This window comes from Perissodus microlepis, chromosome 5, assembly GCF_051167445.1.
Source record: "Perissodus microlepis isolate ML-2025 ecotype Zambia chromosome 5, ASM5116744v1, whole genome shotgun sequence".
NCBI lineage: Eukaryota > Metazoa > Chordata > Actinopteri > Cichliformes > Cichlidae > Perissodus > Perissodus microlepis.
In genome coordinates, this window is record NC_140465.1 from 31,623,792 (window position 1) to 31,648,397 (window position 24,606).

Sequence of the window (24,606 nt, forward strand, 5' to 3'; positions counted from 1 at the left end):
CTTCTCTTCCTGTGCCTGACAGTAAATCTGTGAATGACTTTGTGGACACTGACGACAGAGTTGTTTGTCATGAGCATGGGCACTATTTCAAACCATAATTGGTGGTAAAGCTTAATGGATTTTTTTAAAAATTCCACAAGGTCAAGCTTTGTCTATGATAATGAACAAGATTTTGTCGCTTGATGATGCGAATAACATAAGCTGATCTATGAATAAAAAAATGAAATGTTACATTACTTCTTTGGGAGCACTGCGTTAATATTCAGCTGGAGATGTATTTTTGATTTATGCCCAAACCAAATGTAATATGTTTCACTGTTGCTACAGTGCTTTTTCCTGGTACAGACTAAATGAAAAAGATTTTCGCAACATGAGGTGGTATGCGCTGTAATTTAAAATGAGGGTTGTTCCCCTGCTCATAACACCGAACACAGACGGTCATGCTTCGTGTTGAATGGAGTTCACAGCGCTTTGACAGACAATATCGGGACTATTATTCTGCTCAAGATTTAAAATGAATGCCAAGTGATACAGCTTTAAAATTCAACATCAGAGATCTTTTTTAACATTAACAAATCAACCAGGATTAACTCTAGCTGATTATAACTTCTTCTTTTTTATCGCTACAGTTTAAATTTTCAATGAGAATAGCAGCTGCTGGTTGCTATTTATCTTTTAAATCAGAGTTTTTTCCACAATTTGAATAAAAAGCAGTAACTGGTATGACACAACAGCCAAAAAACAAGACAGTTAAGCACTATCTTTGAAACAGATTATAAATTAAAGATAGTGGATCTATGTGGTACTTATTTTCTAGTATAGTTCACTTTTCATTAATTTACTACAGGCCAAAAGAGTGTTGCGTACAGTTAAACGATTATAAGTAATAAGGGGTGTTAGAGAAAAACATGTTCATATCATTTCAGAGTGAAGCTAATGTATAAAATTTTTTTTCCAGAAATAAGTTATTCAAACAATAAAAGGATAAAATTGAAAACCAGAGGATTAGTGACGTAGTAGCTCATCTGGCTCCTGATTCTTCACAGTTCACAGGTTACTGCAGTTTGTAAAGTACTGAAAGAAAGTGATACATTTTTATACTGTTTCTTTTTAAGAAGGAGCCCTTCTTGGATTCAAAATGTTTGATGTGTTCTTTGGAAGGAATATAATGAACTCCAAGGTGCATCCTGGAGCATACTGCCACACCGCAAGTTTTCAAAATAAGGAAACATGTTTACCTAAATGTTAAAAAGCAAAGCAGTCCTAAGAGAAAAGAAGCATGACTGCTCAAGCAAAAAAGAGCAGGAAAATTTCACGACTGAAACCCCCCAGAAACAATAGTGGAGGAGGAGGAAACCAGGAAAACCACACTTTTCCCAAATGTTAACACAATACTCTGGCTACAGTAATCAAGGCTTTGAATGCCGTTTCCTGTACGGCATCAAAGTTGTCATTAAAAAAGAATAATAGAGCAAAAGTAAGAGAAGGAGGTAGGTAGAGAACAATGAGAACCTGCTTTAATAAAGTCAAGATGAGAAACTTGCTAAAAGAATTGGACAAACTGTGGTGGTTACTCCAAGAAATTAAGTGTCATCTAGTAAGGATACAAACCTTTCTCTGTGAATGTGGTTTTAATATTTTCAGTATTTAAAATGGAGGTATACTTACTACTGTCCATGTATTACTTGTTTCAGACGTGAGTTTAAAATTAGAGGACAGAGGGGTACTAATATCATAAATATCTGTCATTGGAGCCATTTACAAATTGTCATGTTTTTAGTAATGTTGGTCCCTAAAAGCACTGACAATCTGACAATCACAACTCCAGTACTCTTGCCCACATGGGAACTACATCACAACACTGTCACACTCTATTCTAATAAGAAGCTAGCCTGTTGTGGTACATTCTGGACTTAATTGAATTGTATCCTGAGCCACTGTTTTATAAGAAACGCAAAGCTGCCAGGAGAGCACTTAAGACGCTGCGTTCACATCCCCGAGTCAGGAGGCTTTAGTTGAAGCGCATACAATCACAATAATATGGGTAGATTTTTAATATTGCCCTGCCACTGCTCCCTAAAGCAATCACTGCAAACTCTCTACGTATGGGAGGGGGAGACTAAATTGGATTATGGGCCACAAGCACTTTAATTTTCTTGTGGGGACTAAAACGAATGAAGGACCATCTGCAACACTTTGCCACCTCATGAGAAGAGAGAGCAAATATAAGCAGCCACTGATTTTAAGAGTGGACTTTCACAGTAAGACTGTGGTCACAAGGCGGTACTCTCTCTCTTTCTCACACACACACACGCACACAAACAAAAACAAAAGCACTACATTTGTTTTGATGTTAATACCTCGGGCTGTGTGACACAACAATGAACACATCTTGACATAATCTCAGGTAATTATCCAATTAGCGCTAATTGAACTCATACACTAACATGGATTGGATTGTTTGTGCAGTGCCCTTGAAAATGAATATGTGCCATGTTTCCTGGTGGCTGAGTTTGGATAATCATATCTTCATGATGGTGCACCTGCGATTCAGTTATTCTTCCAATTTGGCCAAGGTCACAGAAATGCAAACAAAGGATGCCACGAGGCACAGAAAACCCAAACAAATCTCTATTGTATTGATGAGCAATACACAAACAAGCCAAAGATGAAAATATGGTAAAAACATGCAAAAAATTTCTGTGTCTCCACAGTTGTAATATTCTCTGCAGTAAACAGCCACAGTACACTATAAATGCAAATGAACCCAGATTTGAAAAATCAGCTTTTTCCGGTCGATGACCTGGCCTCCCAGTGTCCCCATCCGTGCACTTTTTTTACACCACTTAAATCTGTAATACGGCCATGATCTTGCTGAGACAGATAAGGCAGTCAAAGTTATGGAGCATTACATTTCACATGTAGCTCGTGGGAATTGAGAGCATGTTTGCAAGCTCAGGAAACATGTTTAAGCTCGGGCTCTGTGTAAGCAGAAGACGTGCTTCTCTGGTTTTCGTGAGCTGATCTAACACTTCTTGGCAGCACAAACCACATAACCAACACCTCTTTGAAATGACCTTTCTTTTGTTAATTATCATTTAATTGCCTTTGCAACATAATAAAAATAAAACTGAGCAATTTACTTCTAATGTTCTGCACGGCTAACTGTAACTTCAACCTGAGAAAATACAATACGAAAGTGATTTATTTTTTTTAATTTTTTTTGGTGGGTGGCTGCTTGGAAACTGCTGAAGTCGAGTAAGTTAAGGTGAAACTTCTAGCAGCTCAGCTTCAAACTTCAGTGTCTAAGAAAGCCTGGCATCACTGCAAGGGTAGATATTGCCTACTCCTTCTTCCTGAGACAGTGATAGACACCGACCCACAAACACAGCATTTTGTTTGTATTCTGTCATTTTCTGTCCAAACCTACCACCTGTCTGGTGGTATCAGAAGGCTTACCACTGAAAAATCTTCTGTTCAATCAATGTTTAGTGTAAAATCTGTGCGTCCAAGATGTTCCTAATTTATTTGTTTTCCTCCACATTCTTTAGCACTCTAACCGCTTTGAAACCTGATTTAAAAATCATTTTAAAAACTGTCCCCTGTCATCATTTAAAAAAAAAAAAAAAAATGTAAAATGAATGCCGTTCCTACCCCAACCCTGAACCCAGGCCAAGCTAACTGAGAGGGCAAGGAAAAGGGAGAGGGAGATGACAGTGTTAATCAGTGGCACAACTCTGTAGCTTAACAAACAGCACTAATTACACGGGGATAAAGACTTGTTCATCACACAGCTTACGAGACACAAGTTAATTGCCTCTCCTTGTAGTCCCCTCCCTCCATCAAAAGTCAACTCATCCCAAAGTCACTTGGAGCAAGTAAGGTTGCTTTAATGTTCTGCTTCCTATATCTTTTTTTTTTTTTTTTTTTTAGGTGCACCTTTTTAAAGAAAATCTGGCTACACCTGCAATAACAAATCAGAGAGATGGAAACCTGCACTGATATCCTAATGGTCTACTATTCCAGCTGACACTACAAACAACCCGGAAACAAATCTCGGAATCTATACCATACAAAGCATGCAAAATACATCCGCAAGACAGTGAATCTATTGGCATCCTGTAAAGTTATAACCCAAATATGGATGTATATATGGGGGTCACAGAAAAATGATATCCAGTATGAAAACAGAGAATTTGATTTATGTCATTCCAGCATGTACAGCATGCACAGTTGTACGCTTTGCCTCGGGCTGCAACACTTTGTGAATCAATAAGCTAAAAATAAAATTAAAAATGAATTCAAGATGATATTGAGACATGTTTGTGTGTATTACATCTTTTATGTTTGCGTAAGTGCAGTAAGCAATGTCTATGCATCTGTGTGTCCATGTGTGCATGTGTATTTGTGTGGGACATTTTTCTTCCTGCTCTAGCTGCAAATGCAAAGTGCAGGATTATTATCTGTATTGGAAAAATGGGATCAGTATAATCTGGATAACATCAAAAAGAAGAATTGAAGAAATTCAGAGTTAAAAGTTTCAACATGAAACAGTGTGCTTGTCATGGTTGCCGAAAGACTAAATGATCAAAGCACAGCAGAAAGCAACAAGTGTAAAGGGAGGGGATGGCAGTTGTGAATCATGCACGTCTCTCAACACTTTGTCAGCGGGGTTTAAAAATCTTCTCCTCTACTTATCCAATATTTATATTTGCATGTTTATATTTGTGTTTATTAAACACTTAGAAACAGCTTATCTATTATCTGTTACTTGGAGGATTCTCAGCATCTATGTTAAGGTGTGCTCATTCTCACTATCAGCATATTTTAACAGGTGGATGTTAATGGTTGTTGTTCCATTGCTTTTCACAGCTATGGTAGCATGTGTGCAATATGGATTTCAGTAGACAGTAGATCTGTAATGTCACTACATTTTCATCCTTAGCCTTTAACCTCACTTTCTTACTTACGTGCGTCATACTAGGTACAATCTTTAGCTCTCAGAGCTCTGGAAGGTTTTGCATGCTTTGTCAGTGAAGTCCGGATTTCCTCCAGTAGCCTAATAGCAACAGTCAAAGACAGGTGGTAAAACTCTGCCCCGCTCTTCCATGTGACATAAGACCTCAGCTAAAACAACGCAGACTACACCTAAAGTTAAATGCCACCTCAAACATTGCTGTTGCTCGGCTGCAAAGCATAAAATCTGCTTCCAAACACAGACTGTCTATAGAAGACATGCAGATATTTAGTGGTGGGGTCACACGATTTTTAAGTGCTCACAGATATTTTAAGTTTCATGATAACTGCACTAGAATGTGACAACAACAAAAACTTAGTGTTATAGCTAAATGCGGGGGGCACAATCAGATCCTGAATCATCATGTGATAAATCCACACAGATGTGCACCCCTGCAGCCACTGCATTTGTCATACACTAGGCTACATAACACTTGGGGTGCAGGTGAGGTGTGGTTTTAGTGCTTATATAAAATAACCAGTAAGCCAGCCTACACACAGGCAGGTATTGTAAATGGCTTCTGGACGTACACACCTGCCGTTGAGCAAGGCAAGGAACTCCCCAGCGTGGTACAGGTCGTTCCGTGTCACCCGGCTGAAACGGAAGGAGTTGAGGTTGCAGAAGGTTACCGAAGGGAATATTATCAGCGAAGCCGCCACTTCATCCAACTTGGTGACATGGGGGTACTCGAAGTAGAACTGCACCCGATCCACACACACCATCACCAGCACACCCACGGAGGCCAAGAAAAACAAAATCCACAGGGTGCGCTTGATATACATCCGCTTGTAAGTGAACATGTGCGAGATTCCATGCAGTGTGGATCTGGCGGCGAAAACTTCAATGGGAGCCGGCCGCCTGTAGTCCATGTCCTCTGAGTCCGCTTTAAGATCCATTATGTCCCCGAGATGAGTTTAGATGAATGATAGGTGTGAGGTCGCAAAAAGAGCAAAGTGGCTTTGTAGATAAGCAGATGCTTTATTAATGAGGAGGAGGTTAGTGGCCGCAAGTTCACGCCCTTCTACGCATGTATTTCTCATGCAGTCTGTGTGAGATGTTGCGTCACTGACAGCCGGCAAAATTGCTCGACATTTAGAGCATTTTACAATCCTCAAAATACAAAGTTCCTAACTGAAAACACCTGTAAAAAGTGAATGTGGGAGAAGCATGCGTTCTATGCTGCTTCGTTTGGGGTCACAGTTCCATAATAATAATAATGATAATAATAATAATGACGATGAAAGCGCGCATGGAAAGATGCCAGCGCTGTTCTCTCCTGCACACTTCTGTAAAATTATCGAGTTGATATCTGGCTTCCAAGCTTAGCACAAACAGCAGAAATAGTGTGCAGCTCTGCGGGAACAGATCACGGTTGAAAAGGTAGAAAATAAACCACTACGAAGAAGACAAGGAATTAGAAAATAAAAGCGGTTCAGAGAACAGACCGGCTACATGGCTTTCGCGTCTCTTCTTCCCGAGCAAATCCCAACACGCGTGGAATAACAATCAGCCGCTGATTTCTCGCCTGTTAACGTTTTAAGAGCGGTCGTCGGGTGTCCTGGGTTTTCCACGGGATAAACAGCTGCATCACAGAGGAGCTGGCTCTGTCTGATAGCTGCCTCGGTGCGCCTCTGCTTGCTCGCTTGCATCCATTCCCTCCTCCGAACTGCGTCCACAACAATGCAATGATAATGACTGATTTTTTTTCTTTTCCTGAAATGATATATCCGTGAGTAAGAAGGTTCTAGGAATTCAGTGAAAAAATTACCATAGACCAGTAGCGGTTTCCCAGATCAATTAAATTCGCCCCAAACAGGAGAGAGCAAGGATAGGATGGCATGTGTTTTACACCGGGTGACGGAGTCCAGCGTCGGCGGCACTCCAGCAGTGCCTAACCCATACTTTACCCAAAGCTACTGTAGCCTACAGAACATACAGCTTTACCCTCAACTTAAAATTGGTAGTTTAGTTAAAGTTTAGTTACATTTTTAGGTAAAATTACTGAGCCTGCTTTAGCTAAACTACCAAGAAAACAATGAGCTAGCCTACTAAAGGAAAGAGAATCCCACTGTTTACTTTTGCTCTTTTTAGTTATCCTAAAGGCCTAAACAAACACTTTAAAAGATAAATGACCTTAGCAGAAAATCATTACCTTTGCACCAGACTTGTTGTGTGAATTATTCTAATTTACTTACTGTTTTACTCTTTGTTACTATAATACAGGATTAGGTCAACTTTTAAAGTGTAGACTGTATATATAAGATGGACATACACCCACGCCCATTTTGTTAGGTAAAGCTTTTCAACTGCTAGTTTACAAATATCTAATTAACCAATGTGCTCAAGACCTCAAAGTGAGCATTAGAAAATAAAGAAAGGTGATTTAGTCACTTAAAATGTGACGTGGTTGTTGGGTAGTTGCACGTTCTCAACAAGGCTGGAAAATACAGGATTGGAAAAACTGTTCAGGCTGGTGATGGTGTTACAGTGCAACCTGGTATCACGGCAAAACAGACACACATGCAGAAGTTGCAGTTAGCTGCAGTAACAGCAGAGGGAGAAATTTTATTTAAAGCCAAAATAAAAATAATTATGGGAAAGCGTTTACACAGACATTATTAACACATTTATATATACATATACATTTTAGCCGCCTTGCTTAATCATTTCCGGCAGCTGAGGACCCTGGACTGTACTTCATATGTTTTTTGCTCACTACCGACTTCTTGACTTTAAATATATTATATCCCCCTGCTGGTAATGCAATGTCTGCATGTGAAATGGACACGGTGGACCCGCATGCCTATTACATGTTTAGCAGTGAAACTGGGTTGTGTGATGAGTTGGGGGATATTTTTGTGGCGCACTTTGGATCTCTTAGTGTCCATTGAACATCCTTTGAACACAACAGTTTACCCTAGTATTGTTGTTTGCCAGGTCCATCCCTTTATGACCACAGTGTACCCATCTTCCAGCAGGATACTGTACCATGTGCTAAATCTCAAATCATTTTAAACTTTCTTAAACATGTGACTAGATGTGTAGTTGACAAATTTGCAACAACTGTGTGATGCTATCAAGGCAGTACAGACTAAAATCTCTGAGGAATACCTTTTTGAATTTGTGACAAGAAGAACTGTTCTGAAGGAAAAATGGATTCAACACACTACAAACAAGACATACCTAATGCAGTGGCTGGTGTGATTATATAACTTCCAAGTCTGAGAAAGTAAGGCAATGAAAAATTGCCCTAAACCTGCGTACTTGGTGCAGTAATGGCCAGTGGTAGTGAGAGTGGGCAGTGGGCAATTTCTCTGGCTGTTTAAAGATATTCAGTTGTATAGACATCACTGGGAAAATGAACCTCAGCTGCCTTAATCTGTGACCTCAGTAAAAATGTTCTTAATGAGAATAAGGGCTCAATCAGTAGCTGCAAGTCATATTAAATAGAAAATGACTGGTGCTATTTTGTAAATATATGGCACCCATTACGGTTAAATAGGAGGATATTACAGGGGACACCTTACCATGTGACCATGTGATTAATGAGCTGCTCACTACAAGGGATGTCGAAACTCATATGCCAAGCTTTATAATGGGCACTTTCATCCTTTGTATACGTCTTGCATACGTCTTTATAATACTATACTTTAGTTGGAATGTATTTTTAGCATAGTCATAGAGTTACCTTTAATTATAAACATAAAATAAAATTCCCAATTATGTTTTCATCTTCCTTTGTAGCATGTAAACCTTTTTGATTTGTAAAGGATTCCTAAAAAGTGGTACTTCTCACAGTAACACTGCAGTTTTCCATAAATGTGGGGTTTTTTTAAGTATAGAGGACAGAGTTCCCAAAGATGTGTTTGCTTTTACCCATAGTGGAAATCTCTGTTTACCATAATGGAATTTTGTTGTCTTGTTTATTGATGTCCTTTATTCAGACAAGTCCTTTTACATTCAATGCTTAATGGTAAGAAAGAACTGGGATTAGATTAAAAAAAATTATATATATATATACATATATATACATATACATATACGTATATACACATACACACGTATACACACACATGTATATACATATACACACATATATATGTATATACATATACACACATATATACACATATACATATACACACGTATATATACATATGTATATACACACATACGTATATATACATATGTATATACACACACACGTATATATATATATATATATATATACACATATACACACACACGTATATATACATATATACACACACATATATATATACATATATACACACACATATATATACATATATACACACACATATATATACATATATACACACACATATATATACATATATATATATATATATATATATACATATACACATATATACACACACACATATATATATATATACATATACACATATATACACACACACATATATATATATATACATATACACATATATACACACACACATATATATATATATACATATATACATATATACACACACATATATATATACATATATACATACATATATACATATACACACACACATATATATATACATATATACATACATATATACATATACACATACATATATACATATACACATATATATATACATATACACATATACACACACATACACATATATATATACATATACACATATACACACACATACACATATACACACACATATATATACACATATATATATACATATACACATATACACACACATATATATACACATATACACATATATATATACATATATACATATACACACACACACATATATATATTAGGGGTGCAACGATACACAAAATTCACGGTTCGGTTCGATACTTTGGTGACACGGTTCGATATTTTTTTGATACAAAAAAAATGTTCATGCCTTTTTCATTTGTCATTTATTAAAAATATAAATATATATTTTAACTCAAAAGTACAGTTTTTAAATTTAATGTTGCTGAAACAACAAAATAAAAAAAATAAATCTATCTGATCGAGAAATCACTCGTCTTTGGAAAAGAGAGTTTATTACAGAGAAATGGCTCTTTCCAAAATAAAAGCTATACTATACGCTTCTTCTGGGCTATATTCTCAGCAGCATATTAAACATATCAGGTGCCCATAAGGAGAATCATGTGCTAACGGCTGTCTAAATGACTCGGGTAAAGTTTGTAGCATGCGTGCTTGTTGTTTTTGTCTGCTTCCACTTGTTTTTGCACTAGGATGATGTCGGCGTAAATGTGCAGTCATATTCGTTGTGTTCCCACTAGTGCTGTCAGCGTTAATCTCGTTAAAATGACATTAACGCCATAACACGACAAATCTCTGTTATCAAGTTACCGCGGCTCGCCCCGTGCGTGGGGCTGGACGGCGTCAACACGTTAACAAGCTAACTGCGCTAACGCACTAGTTCCAAACGCCAGATCTGAACGAGGGTAGGGGAGGTTCAATTTCGGGTAGCGTTGAGGTAGTTGCCATGTTGCAACGAGCTTAGCTTCTGTCTTGCTAGCTTGCTCTGCGCTCAGTGGATCTGCGCTCGACAGTGCAGCCTAGGCGGAGTAGTCGAACGCAGATCCACTGAGCGCTCAACACAGACAGCATCGTCAGAAGAAAAGTTGATAAAATAAATAAAAAATGTTGTATTGTTCGATACATATGCGTACCGAACCGAAAGCACTGTATCGAACGGTTCAATATCGATATGAGTATCGTTGCACCCCAATACATATATGTGTGTATATATATATATATATATATATATATGTATGAATTCCCTCTCGCCCCTGCGGGTGGTCTATCCTTCAAGCTTGGGTCCTCTACCAGAGGCCTGGGAGCTTTAGGGTCCTGCGCAGTATCGTAGCTTTTCCTAGCACTGCGCTCTTCTGGACAGAGATCTCGGATGTTGTTCCTGGGATCTGCTGGAGCCACTCAACTAGCTTGGGAGTCGCTGCACCTAGTGCTTCGATTATCACTGGGACCACTGTTACCTTCACCCTCCACATCTTCTCAAACTCTTCTCTGAGTCCTTGGTACTTGTCAAGTTTCTTGTGTTCCTTCTTCCTGATGTTGCTGCCATTCAGTATCGCTACATTTATCACTACGGCCATCTTCTTCTGTTTGTCTACCACAACTCTGTCCGGCTGGTTAGCCACCACCATTTTGTCCCTCTGTATCTGGAAGTCCCATGGGATCTTAGCTTGGCCATTCTCCACCACCCTAGAGGGTATTGCCGTTATGTGCTGCAATGTCTCAGGGGCATCTTTACACAGCCTGCACCTGGAGTCTTGCTGGTGTAATAGACACCAGCCTCTATGGATCTTGTGGTCAGAGCTTGTTCTTGTGCTCCCATGATTAGTGCCTCTGTGCTGTCTTTGAGTTCAGGGTTTCTGAAGCCATTTTCCTGATGTTTTGGTGTATTCAACTTAAAAATCTGTATGCGTTTTCTTTCTTTCTTTCATTTTTTTTCCCATTAATTTGTATTCAGTGCTGGTAGTGGAAGCCTCTGAAACATGGCTTTTGAGCGTATTCACTTTGAAATTTCCAGGTTGTAAGCATTTTTTTCCGATGTATCTAGCAGCTCATCAACACAGTGTCAGTTCTCTCTGGCTGCAAATTCAAAACAGTAAACATTGAGTCAGTGTTGTGGCATATATATTCTCCAAGGGGCAGAAACCAAAATAAAAAGAGTGTATTTTACTCATCAAACAGAGTTATGGCTATGCCCTTCTTTATCTGACCCGACAGCTACCAACCAGACGGAGGAGAGGTTGCTAAAAGTAAGTAAACAAACACTCAAGTACATATAGGCACAAAAAGAAAAAAAATGCACACATATACAGAGTCTCAGCATATTGAGCTACACGTACAGATGACTGATGCATGCTTACACAGCATAGGCATGCTCACACACATGCAGTTGTGCATAAGCTCATAGAAATCACCTAACTGATATATTTTCTCAACTGCTTCACCAATTCTGTTTAGCTTATTGGGTGGAACATCCAAATACGTCCGATTGAGCAAGTGAGCCAAACACAGCTAATAAAGCAGATGTGTCGCCAGAGTGCCAGCACCAAATCTGTCATAGAAACTGTATTGCTAAGAAGAAAGGGGAGCTCACCCATGAAATTGTTCATAATGCGTCCATGATTGCCATTTGCCATAGTATTGACTGTGACAATGTGGCAGTCATCTATAAACCCTGCGCCTTATATTGATCATCATTGCTGGAAAGATGATCCCTGCTCTGTTCCAGTGAGGTGATACGTATTCTGGGTAGACACTGTGCCAAAGTGACATACATGGGTTTGATATTACCGCAGATATTAAATTCCCGAGGTGTATTTTGATAGCAGGTGATGGGATGTATACTTGCCTAAATTTAGTTTTTATTATGGTTTTCTATTGGGTAATGCTAAAGAAGCTCAGTGAGAGGATACTCCTATCCATTTACATTGCTCTGAAGAAAATGGCAAAATTCTCTACAAACCTGGATAGATAGCCCTTCCTGTCTAAGTAATTTTTCAGTGGGCCTTTTCTGGTTCAGTTCTGCTTAGACTTTCAAGATATCAATAACTGCTTATGAATATATTTTCATCAGCGGCTCTGTGAAAGTGGACATATATTTTATAAGAGAAATCTTGGAAGCTTGGAAAATGAAAAGAAACGTAAGGTTTATAGGCAGATGTATAAGTCTTTTACAACGGCTTCTCATGAATAATCACTAGAACAGCTATCTTTATGCCAGTGTCTTTGTACACTTGTATATTTTGTCATCCTTGAAGATTATGCATTATGTCTGACTTTTTATCATTTCTAAAGTGCATTGTTTGTATGCATAAAAGCAGAATAGACAAGGTTTAAAACATGAATGGATCCCTGCCACAGACATTCAAATATAAAATTACATTTTCCTTCATACACAGACTGATTGTGCAGTTTTTAAATACAGTTCTAGACTTCATGATGGCCAAACCCATGGCCACTCTAAAGTTGGTAACTCTTGTATTTTCATTCCTTTGTTTGAACACAATGACACACTTTAGTTTCCAATAACTTTATTGATTGGTTTGGATACATTTGTTCTATTTGTAAGCGCACACATTTAGTTTACTTATGTATTCATACCACTTCATTACTTTGATTTTTGACTAACCTTTGTCTTTTATTTCTTACCTGCCATTATCCCTGGGAGTTGCTGGACAAAAGATGGCAGCCAGGGTTTGAAACCACTAAATGCGAAGTGGGATAATTGGACTGCACCACTACTTCTTGCTGAAGGGGAGAATGTGTGTTTTCTTTCATTTAAAAACAAAGTATTTGTACTTAGTTAAATATTGAGTTTAGGGTTAAGTGGTTTTTGATTTTCTTCTTTGGTGTTTAGTTTATTAACAAACCAGACTATAGTGCATTGTTTGTTGTTTACAATTGTGTTTTGTTTAGTTACCCCTTGTGTGTCACCATGGTCTGATCAGCCATTATATATACCCTTGTGTGTCATTTCATGTTTAGGTCAGTTATGTTTATTTGGGCAGTCATTTGGTTTGTTAAGTTTGCAGTCTTTGCCTGAGTTGAGATGAGTTTGACCTCTTTTATGAGCTCAACATTTATTACTTTTTTAAATATAATTTTTTTGGGTTAAATAAATGGAAACCCTATTTTTCTAATAATCCCTGTGACGACTCCTGCTTTTTTCAACTCGGTCCATCACAACTTAAAAAAATATGCGTCAGTTATGTATCAGTGATCCTGTTATTGGTATACTATTAATAGTATTGCAGACCTTTGTTGTTAAATATACTTGGGATCAGAGATGGGCAGTAACGCGTAATCCGATTACTTTTTTCAGGTAACGAGTAAAGTAAGGGATTACTATTGCAAAAACGGTAATTAGATTACCGTTACTTTCCCGTAGGAATGCTGCGTTACTGCGTTACTAAAACCGTGATTTTTTTTTGCGTGAATGTCTCATAACAGTGACTGTGACGACATGCGAGTGCGACGTTGGTGACAACAGCTGTGTGCAGATCAACAATGGATAATATATCGAGTGGGGAGAGAGTATGAGCGTGCAGCGTGTAAAGCGTGGAAGTACTGACCTTACTTTGAGTTTGATTGCATAAAAAGTGACAAAAACATTAGTGTCCGTTGTGCGTGAGAAGAAAACTTCTTTTTACAGCGAAAAAACCCCCCTAAACTTCCAAGCAAGCACCGAGTGCGCTACCACGTAATGGGAAATTCACAGAGAAGCTCGCGGATTCTTCAACTGACCGCTGCGGCACACCTGCACCAGGGCAAACCTCCGCCTAATACACTCCTGCTATACAGGTGAAAAGGCTGTGTTTTACTTGCATCTATTTGAAAGACTGAGTGTAAACACAAAAAAATATTTTATTTTATGTGCTGGAATGTACGGAGCCCCTCTGGTGACATGGTCCAAAAAATGAATAAATTGTGGCCACAAAATACTACTTCGTGGCCTCGAAATAGTATAACGTATAACATGCGCACGAAATGCTAATTTGTGGGCACGAATTGGGTATAACGTGGCAACGAATTACGCATTTGTGGCAACAAAATAGATGACGTGTGCACATCATATTGATACAATTCCTGGACAGTTGCGTAGAACCATAAGAGTAGGCTAAACCTATACACCATGTACAGAGACAGTATGATTGAGTTTTATTTTAGGCTGGGAATGAGCTACAAATGCATTTTGAATAGCCTGGCAATGCAAGGAACCATTATTACGGAGAGACATTTAAACAGGATATTGAGAGCCCAGTTGCTTTACAGACGCAAGTACGACCTGGACGCCGGGATAGATTTTATTGTCAACTAACTGCAAGGGCCTGGGAAGGATCGCGGTTATCGGTCAAGTGTTTCGTGCCCACAAATTAGCATTTCGTGCGCACGTTATACCTATTTCATGCACACGAGTGCACGATAGACATGAAATGCGTTTGTCAATGAAAATCTTTGAAAAAATAAATGCAATTGCCCTGGAATATAAATAGTAAAAAAACAAATCAGTTCGAACATGAGCTTTGGGGAAAAGGTGTTTTGTTTCTTTTCATTTAGCAGAAAATCACTACTGTGCTGATAACAGGAGGGAGCAAAATGTCTTAATGACAGCAAGCTACTTGTGCTTGCTATCAGCTCCTCTTTATGTCTCATAAAACATTCCTTTTTTGTTGTTCAAAGTTTTATTTATTTATATTTTTCATGCCGATTTAAAAAGGTTGACGTCAGTACCCTGATTAGTCAGTTCTTAGATGAAAAAAGGATGGATTGATAGTCATGGTACATCTACAAATAAGTGAGATAACTTTAACTTATGACAGGAACCCAATCATGAGTGAGTGTTATTTTGGCCATCACCAGTGTTGGGTGCAATGTGTTACAAAGTAACAGACTACATTTCTACATTTCATAATGTAACATATTAGTGTAATGTAATAATTTCATTACAGTTACAGTTATGTCGTCAATCGTCACTTGTGTTGCAAATGTTTTGGGCCCCAAATGGATAGAAAGGAAAAAATCATCAAACAAACATGTTTTTTTTTCTTCCTGCAATCAGCTGGTTTCAATTTATGTGTGGGAGGATGGAAATGGTGGAGCGGTACTTTGATACATTTTGAGGAGTTGTGGTATGGACATTTCTTTTAGTTTTATTGCACAAAGTGATGATGAAGTGGAAACTGCATCCGGGACAGAAACAGCCGCATTAAACAGAACTTTGGCTCTTTGCAAGCATCTATACAGACAGCATGCTAGCATAAAGCTTGCCAAAAACCCAGAGGGATATTAAAGTTGATTATTTGCTGACGCCAGCCTAGCAGCCAGACCCTGATTTTCAACAGGTAACAAAAGCTGTGATGAGCAGTCAGACTTATAGCCTCAATTTCTACCTGTTTATGTTTGTAAAATGAAGATGATATGTATGTCCTAGGATAGGGATTTGTGTTAGTGTCTGGAACTGTAGCCTATAGGTTTATGTCATTAAGTCATAAGAAAGCCAGTCTTGCTCACACTAACAAGTTAAAAATGTGGCATGCAAAATATGAATTAACCTTAACCATTCTTTGCCATCCTTTTCTCATATTTTACATATCTCCACCTTCTTGTCATAGTATCTTTCCCCCTCAGTTTTCTCAACATGTCAACTGCTGTTACCAGCAGAAGTTGTGTTGTAAGACTGGTTTTCCTATTTCACATGTCATTTTACCCCATGAAGTCTGAAAAATGGCCACTAAGCCCAGTTATTTTTCCTGTAATTAACAGTTTTATTTGTTAAAATATCCCCAAAGCAGCATGCTGTCTTTATGCATTTCCATGATAGTACAAGATCATTGAGTAGTCATTCAGAACCTGTGTTTTCTGCTAAGAATTTATTTAAATTAAAGACCAGTAGTTTAAAATATCACTTCATGTTTAGATTTGTCAATCTGCTTAATAGTAATCATACTGCATTTGCAGTGCTAAGTAAAATTACAAGCAAAAGCACAGTAGCTGCGTGAACGGCCAATTTAAATAGCGTATGCGTGAAAACCCATAAGAGCAGTACACTGTAGAGCATAACTTTCTTTTCACTACATTTAACTGTGCAATAATGCAAGTGGTTTTAGCCCCAATTACATATTTCTACAGCTATACTGCATGCAGACTATTGTAGAGCACTTCCACATCGAAGTAGTTCATGTTAGCACATGGGAAACAAGAGGTTTGTTTCCGTAACACTTTGTGAGGCTGAGTCTCTTTTAATATTTCATTTAGATTACACTAGTGGCGAGAGTAGCTTACACACAGGGGAAGATTACCCAGTCTCTTCTCTCCTCTCTCTTGTGTCCTCCTCTCCTTTCAGCTCACTCCATGTAGATTGGCTTTTACTTTGGCCAAGGCTATGTGTTGCGCCAACCAACTCAGAGGGAGCTGGCATTGAATATGAATACACTCTGGAGTCCCATTGACAAGTCTCTTTAGTTATCATTGGGCAAACAGGACACAGAGGGAGCAAGAGGCTCTTGACCCTGATGATTTGAGTCAGTTTCCCATCCACACCAAAATGGCTTCCAAGCAACTGTTGTCTTCTCATGGCGCTGGTCCAGAGAATGACATCACCAGACTGTGACAGACAAGGACTTAACAGACAGATGGTCATTAGATCTAATAATGAATATCTGCAGGTTTCAGCCCAGACAAATGTGGGCCAATGGGCAATGATCATTATCAGTCAAGGACACTTTTATTGACAACAGGATAATTCATCTCTAGAAAGCCTCAAAATCCCCAGGTGTGTCGAGTGACGCAGTTCACAAAGATACTTTCTCCTTCAAGATATGCCATACCAACTCTACGAAGGTTATGCTTCTCCACATGGCCTGTAACCTCCTTTTATACTCCAGCTATGGTTTTGAACAGCAAATCACAATTGAGACATTCTCACCAGAAACATTGCATCTCATCATGAATCTATTTATATGCCAGCAACTGACAACTCAGGGTCTCAAGGGAATATCTTGCAGCGTGTCTTTATGAATGAAAGCCATAGTTAAACCAACAGAAGTACAGTGTGATAAGGAATTGGCATAAAGATGGAAAACAGTCATTCTAATTTGATTTTCAAGTTTGACATGCACTTATTCGGTGATATCTATTTAGAGGCATTACTTAAAGGCTTAACCTTTCAAGCCACGCTGATAGCAGTGTCTTGTTGGCTCAGTTAAAAGACATATTGGAAGGTAATTTGTGGATGAGTAGGTAGTGTCATTGTGCCACTTTCTATTTCTGCCCCTCTTAGTGTAGTTGATTGCATCTGAACATGGGTTATTCATCTGTGTCTCCAGTCTAATACAGCATCAACTCTCTCTGCTGCAAGATTGATTCTCTGCCCCTGGAAGAAAAGTTTTAGAATTATTATCCACAAACTTTGTGGATTCACAGCCTCAGGCTTGAGCTACCATGAGTGTCATAAGATATTTGGAAAGATGGTAATGTAAGACCTTTAGACTTATTTTGCACTTGTATGGAACCAGGCAAAACCAGTGAAATGTTCCAGTTAATGAGCTGTTACAAGTACTTTAGCTCCCAGACACATCTTCTTTCTGCACCGGCATCTGGAACAACGTGGCTACATTTACATTTTACATATTTTCAAAGGTAAGCAAATGGTTCTTTTTTATATTTCTCATGGGCAAATCAAGCTGCTCACAATTGCTGCTAATTGTGTATTTGGTGAAGACTTGTGCGCTCATTACTGCTACACAATTTTGAGTGATTGGCTATTGTCCACAGCTGAAGCCTCATTATGGGACAGCATAGGAACTCCTCCCTGTTGCCTTGCACACTGACTTCTGCTCTCATGAGAAGTGCAAAAGAACGTTTAAATTAGCCTTAAGGAGGAATTAAGCCTAATGACTTCTTTTCATTAACAGCTAATTAAATATTCACATCCAGGCCTCATCCAACACCCCACACACCTCTCTGGCTATGTCTCCTATTTCATTGGTGGTCCTCTGTGCAGTATTCTGCTGCAGTGGAACTGAAGAAAAGAAAAGTATCACTGCATGCACAAGATATGGGTTTAAAAAATTGGCAGCTAGCCTATGATATGACATAAAAAGAATGTGTTTTATTGAAGCAATAATTGAAAATTAAATTGCCAGCAATTGCTTTTTATTGCTGACCACAAAGCATACTTCTAGTGGTGTTTAGAATATTCTTAATAAGTTCCAATTGATGATTAAACATTTAATGGCAGACTTTTCAGGTTCTGTATTTAAATTATAACCTGCTGTTTTGTTAAACTCGGTTCTGAGAGACACACAGTGAATACTGTTTATATAGATATGTGAAGAGTTCTTTTAATGAGTCACCAAGCAGTTGGATGGCCACATTGGCCTCAATTAATTTTAACCCATAATGTTATCCCTACAGGGCAAATGAAAGGCTGAAATAGGAGCTACTTCTATGAATGGATCAGTGTCTGTTTTCAGTAAAATCAAGCACAGTGTGTGAGTGTGCCAGTCAAGGAAAGCCAACTCATGTATGCGCTGTATTAGTGAATATGCACTATTTACCATGGGCTAGGGCATGGGTTTGTAGCATTACATAAAATATCCTCTCTGTCAAATCCTATCTTGTTATTTTCTTCTTTATGGTACCAGGAAGCTTTATGTCATATTACAATTCAAAGTTTTTTTGCCTTGGATTTTGTACATTCTGTAACTCGAACACAGTGCTATCATTAATGCACTCGCCATCTAAACTTCATTTCCTTTGACGAAATTGCTAAGGTCCAAGTTAATTTTCTCCTCTCCAGCCTCCTCTCATAATGTAGACAGTAGTCATGCATGAAAGTAATATTGCACAGACCAATGAAGCCTCGAGATTGCATTCTGTCTCTCTGTACTTAATTGTCAGTGGTAAAAAGTGATTGACAGAATACACAATAGATTTGGAAATCTGAGGTTTGCTTAATGTCAGAGCTGTGTTGTTCAACTAGCATCATCCTCAGACATCAAACAACCCAATTTCAGCACTTTTATTCCCTGTTGTAACATATCTGATTTGTGTTACCACTGATGGTTTATCACAGTGGGGGAAATAATTATTTGATTCTCTGCTAAATTTATAAGTCTGCTCACTTACAAAGAGACAAACAGTCTCTCTTGTACAGTAGTTTCATTGTCATGGACAGAAACTACTGTTCGACTGAACAATCGATAAGAAAAACAAAACAAAAAGCAAAACATTACATAAACGTAAACTGATTTGCATGTCATTAAGTGAAAAAGGTATTTGAGCCTCCAGCAAAAGACGAGTACTTGGTGTGGAAACACGTGTTGGCAGGCACAGCTGTAAGAGGTTTCTTGTAGTTGGACAACAGGTTTGCACTAATCTCTGGAGGGATTCTGGTCCACTCCTCTTTCAATCCATTATGATAAAATGTGTTACCAACAGCTCTCTAAATTCTTTAGGTTTCTTGGCTGTCTCTTGGTGTCTTGAAGTTTCAGCTGGGTCTACAGATTTTCTATCAGATTGAGATCTGGAGTCTTGCTAGGCATTCAGTTACCCTAATGTGCTTCTTCTATAGCCATTCCTTTGTTGCCTTGATTTTATGGTTTGGGTCATTGTCATGCCGGAAGATCCATTCATGATCCATCCTTACTGTCCTAGGGAGGGAAGGAGATGCTCATCCAATATTTTACCCAATGAATTGGCTCCTACCTGGAAAACATAATATGGGCCTGTATATTTGGCTTCTTGATCAGGGAGACCTTACAGGCACTGCAACATTTCGATCTATTATGGTGTAGTGCATTACCAATAGTATTGTTGGTAACTGTGGTCCCAAGTACCTTTATCCACACCCCCTGAGGCAAGCTTTGCACGGTGCTCTAGACTGATGGTCATTTTCATCTATTTCCAAATAATTGCAACAGTTGTCACCTTCTCACCAAGCTTCTTGCTAGTGGTCTTACACCAAATTCCAGCCTTGTGCAGGTCTATAGGTCTACAGGTCCCTGATGTCCTTTGACAGCTTTTACCCATAATGGTGGAGATGTTAGAGTGGAAGAATTCTATGGACAAGCGCGCTTTGTATGCATTACAAGTTGAGATCAAGAGTATCTGTAATTGACTTATTATAATCTGTGGGCACACATGGGCACACAGCCAATCTGTGGGAGCCAGAATTATATGGGATCAATCAATTTATAACCTTTGTAATGTGGCTTTTTCCCTGGATTTTTTTTCATTGGTATTCCGTCTCTCTATTTAAAACAAAACTATTATACAAATTAGAGACTGTTTGTTTCTTTGTAAGCAACTAAACTTACGAATTAAGCAGGTATTCAAATAAATATCTCTTCCTTTGTATTGTTAAAAGCAAAAAACAGAACAAAAGAAAATGGTAATGACACAAAAGAATTTGACAATTTGTGTAGTGACATGTTAGTCTGGAAGCGAACGAAAGTTACTCTTATCACAGCACACTTATTCAAGCTAACTGACACTCTAGAAAATGCACTAATTGACATATTTTTCCTCTCCTTTCCCTCTGGGAGTAATTATATCGTCAACCAGTGTCAGGTATAAACATGCAGTGCAATAAAACTATGCATTACAAAAGAGCTTTACAAGCCCTGTTCACTGTTTGTTATTATAATTAGATTTCCTTGTTAAAAATAATAATAATTAAAAAAACAGTTGACGGCTATAAATAACCATAAATGTTTTTTACTTACTGCATCACTTTTTAAATATGCTAATCAGTTTGTGTGCTAATGCTAACTGCGTTTGGTAGTTTCTTTGTGAGATATCCTCTGTGTCTTCTAATTTTGATATTGTTGAACCTTTATTCTTCAGTTAATGGTTTTTGGTTTCAGCTTTTGAAGGCTGTGTAATGATCCTATTGTTAGAACACACAGTGTGAAGCAATATGGTAGGTCAGTTTTTAATCTCCTTTCCCCTCTATCACTCTGTGAAGGAAGCTTGGAGCAGCAGCCTCCTTTTCCACTCCAGTAGACCCCATCACTGCTTCAACCAAGGCCTGGGACCTGGCACTCTGGCAGCACCTGAGGCCAAAGCAGACGGAAGAGGGAACAGGAAGCTAAAGGTTAAAGTAGCAGCAGCCGCTGTAGGACAGAGATAGATGAACAATACTCCAAAGGATCAATCAAGTTCTCGTAACCACAGCAGATCATCTTTCTTAAGCAGCATTACTGCCGCACCACTTTGTCCCTGCCCCCATAAACCGCATTACTCCACCGCCTATGAGGCACATTTTTTGCCAGATCTATAGAAATGAGCAGACTGAGAAGAATGAGGACGGAAACATGAGAAGAAAAATGAGCTCCTGAGGAAGCTAGACTGAGAGAGAGAGAGAGATAGAGAGAGAGAGAGGGTGGGGGTGGTGGTGGGTGGATGGGGTAGTGGGAGGCTGTATTGATTGTTTTCACTTTGGTGTAATTGCAATTAAAGGTTGCAAACAGCCCAGTGGATCAGTTTCACTGCTGTCACCCAGCAGGACACATGGAAGCATTGATGCATCCCTCCACATTTCCCTGGCCAGCAGGGAGAAGTGCTAATACACTGTCAGCTCTAGTAGACTGTATAGATTAGTGCTATGCCTTGCAGTAATCTAGTGCTGCAACTCCTTAAACCTTACATATAAACAAGTTACACCACTACAACAAAGAGTTGAAAGACAAACCAGTGTTAATGAGTTGGTATACTCTTAGGTGCTGTGAGATGGTGCAAATGGTGCTGTTCTATTTTTATTTGTGGGCTTGACAGATGTTCATCAAGAGTGTTATGTAGGTAATCACAGAAAGCCTTCTGTAAAATCTTTGTGTTTCAAGGAATTCAGTGTCATCTTAGACAACCCAGGAATCTTGTGCCCATCAGGAAAACAAAAATAACAGACAGGACTGCATTGCCAGTGACTAAATAACAATGGAAACTATAACTCTGTTAAACTTTGTCCAACAAGACTTCAGGGAATATATTTAATATTAGTAGAGCAAGTTAATGCTATGCTCACGTGCAAGAAGCAATGATGCAAAAATGTCTGCTCTGTTTGTCTGCTCCTGCAGTTTTCACAGGATTGTGTACAGTTCTGTAAAAAAAAAACACTACACACACCTAATGAATCAGTAACTTGTAAAACCATCTTTAGCAGCAATAACTTGAAATAATCTTTTTCCCTATGACTTACGAATATGAATTTAGGCCCAGTCTTCTTCACAATGTTGTTTCACTTCATTAAGGTTTGCGGGCATTAATCCACAGCTCTCTTCAGGACCATTATAATAATAATAATAATAATAATACAATTTTGGTAAAGCTTTAGCTGTTGGATTACAGCCTCACTTCTGGCTCTAGGATACTTTGTTATACTGTTACTGAAAAACAAGCCCAAATCATCATCATCCCGCCACCATCATGCTTCACAGTTGGTAAGAGGTGTTTGTACGAACATGCTTTGTTTTTGTCAGAAGTGGTGTTGTGCATGATGGGCAAACATCCCCACTCTAGTCATACTCTTATTTTTATTTGTATTCTTATTCTTATTCTCAGTCTCCACTATGCTGAAAGGACATGCAAACCTAAGCCAGGCTGCCGTGTTCTTTTTAGAGAGAAAGGTTTTCACCCCTTACAAGCCACTCTTCATAAGTTTTAGGGGTTTTTTTTGTAATTGTACTTTCAAGAACTTCATTTACAAGAAATTCACATTTTTTGTTTTTATTCTTTTTTTATATGTTCAGTGCTGTGTTTGCCATGTGTTCTACTAGTGCAAATTGATTAAATAAAAAAAGAAACAATAATACAGTTTTAAATTCACAGGAAAATGGACTGTAGGAAACAAAAAGATGGAATACAAATCAAATATTTGAGCACCAGACTGTCATAAGTGTGTTTAATGGCAACTTTTGTACTCATGCTTATTTGGATTTACCTTAAACTACTTTATATAGCTCTTAAAATGTCTGAGTTGTCTGTGTCACACACTGTATTGCCTCACTTTCCTCACAGAAATTTATTATCCAATGGTAAGTAATAACCGAATATCAGAATATCATGGAATGAGTAACTGTATTTGGTTGTAGTAACGCTAGTGGTTTCCTATTTAAATGATGTTTAAATCTGTCAGCTCCAGTCTGGCAAGAGTTTTTTAAATAGTGTCACATTGGCATAATCAACATTTACACTGCGTGATAGCCCTCCCCAACTTTCTATCACACACCCAACACACAATCAGTGCATCTCATCCATTTTTTTTTCCAAACCCCAATTTCCTGCTCGTGTATGTGAGACATCTTTATGGGAACCATATTGACTGTTCATTAATGAGGGAAGCTGTATCAAGAACAAACATCTTTAATTAACACATCCCCAGTACTTCCTGTCTTTGATCTCCTCGTTTGATTTATGCCTCTGCAAGAAAAGGTTGGGGTGGTGGAGGAGTACACAAGAAGTTTGAAAAGGACGAGGAGAAAATAATGAAACTGTGGAGCCCCTGTTGGTCAGGATGTCCTACAGCATTAGGACCTTTCCCCTGTGTGTCAGGGGGGCAGCTCAATTACTAGGCAGCACAGCTATCTCTTTAATAGCCTGATAAGACAATAATCCAAAATCCATACAGTTTTAATGACTTTCTGTCTAATTAAGGACTGTTTTATAAAATATGGACACATCAGAGGCCTTCCTATTGTTCAGTAAGCTACTGTTGGTGCTATCAGCGTGACTAGTTCAGAACAAGTAAAAGGCTTTTAAAAAGTATAATTATATGTATTTTACTTAGAGACTTACTGTGCATAAATCATCAAGTAATCCATCTGTGATTCTAATGTTCAATGTCAGAGGGGTTATGATGAACTGAGGGAGAGAAATCACTTTTACCTCAGTTCTCACACTGGATTTAAACACAGAGTTAGGAATGGAGAGAACTCTTAAAAAATCTCAGTAGTAGCATTAGCACTACACTACAGACTGAATTTAAAATCGACCTGCATGAATATTTGAGGTTTTCAAAGCAAAATCA

The 24,606-nt window shown here is 38.4% G+C and overlaps 1 protein-coding gene and 1 long non-coding RNA gene across 2 annotated transcripts in view; one reads left to right on the top strand and one right to left on the bottom strand.

Annotated features, from left to right (window-relative positions):
• Positions 1-4,310, top strand: part of LOC146387638 (uncharacterized) — a 58,881-nt gene extending 54,571 nt beyond the window's left edge. The window contains exon 3 of the long non-coding RNA XR_014800305.1: positions 3,934-4,310. This is a non-coding gene — a long non-coding RNA (uncharacterized LOC146387638). The remainder of the gene's footprint in view (positions 1-3,933) is intronic.
• Positions 1-6,886, bottom strand: part of asic1b (acid-sensing (proton-gated) ion channel 1b) — a 188,781-nt gene extending 181,895 nt beyond the window's left edge. Inside the window, exon 1 of the mRNA XM_084929396.1 lies at positions 5,552-6,886. Coding sequence (XP_084785522.1) covers positions 5,552-5,913 — 362 coding nt within the window. The 5' untranslated portion in view covers positions 5,914-6,886. The remainder of the gene's footprint in view (positions 1-5,551) is intronic.
• Between the last annotated feature and the right edge of the window lie 17,720 nt (positions 6,887-24,606).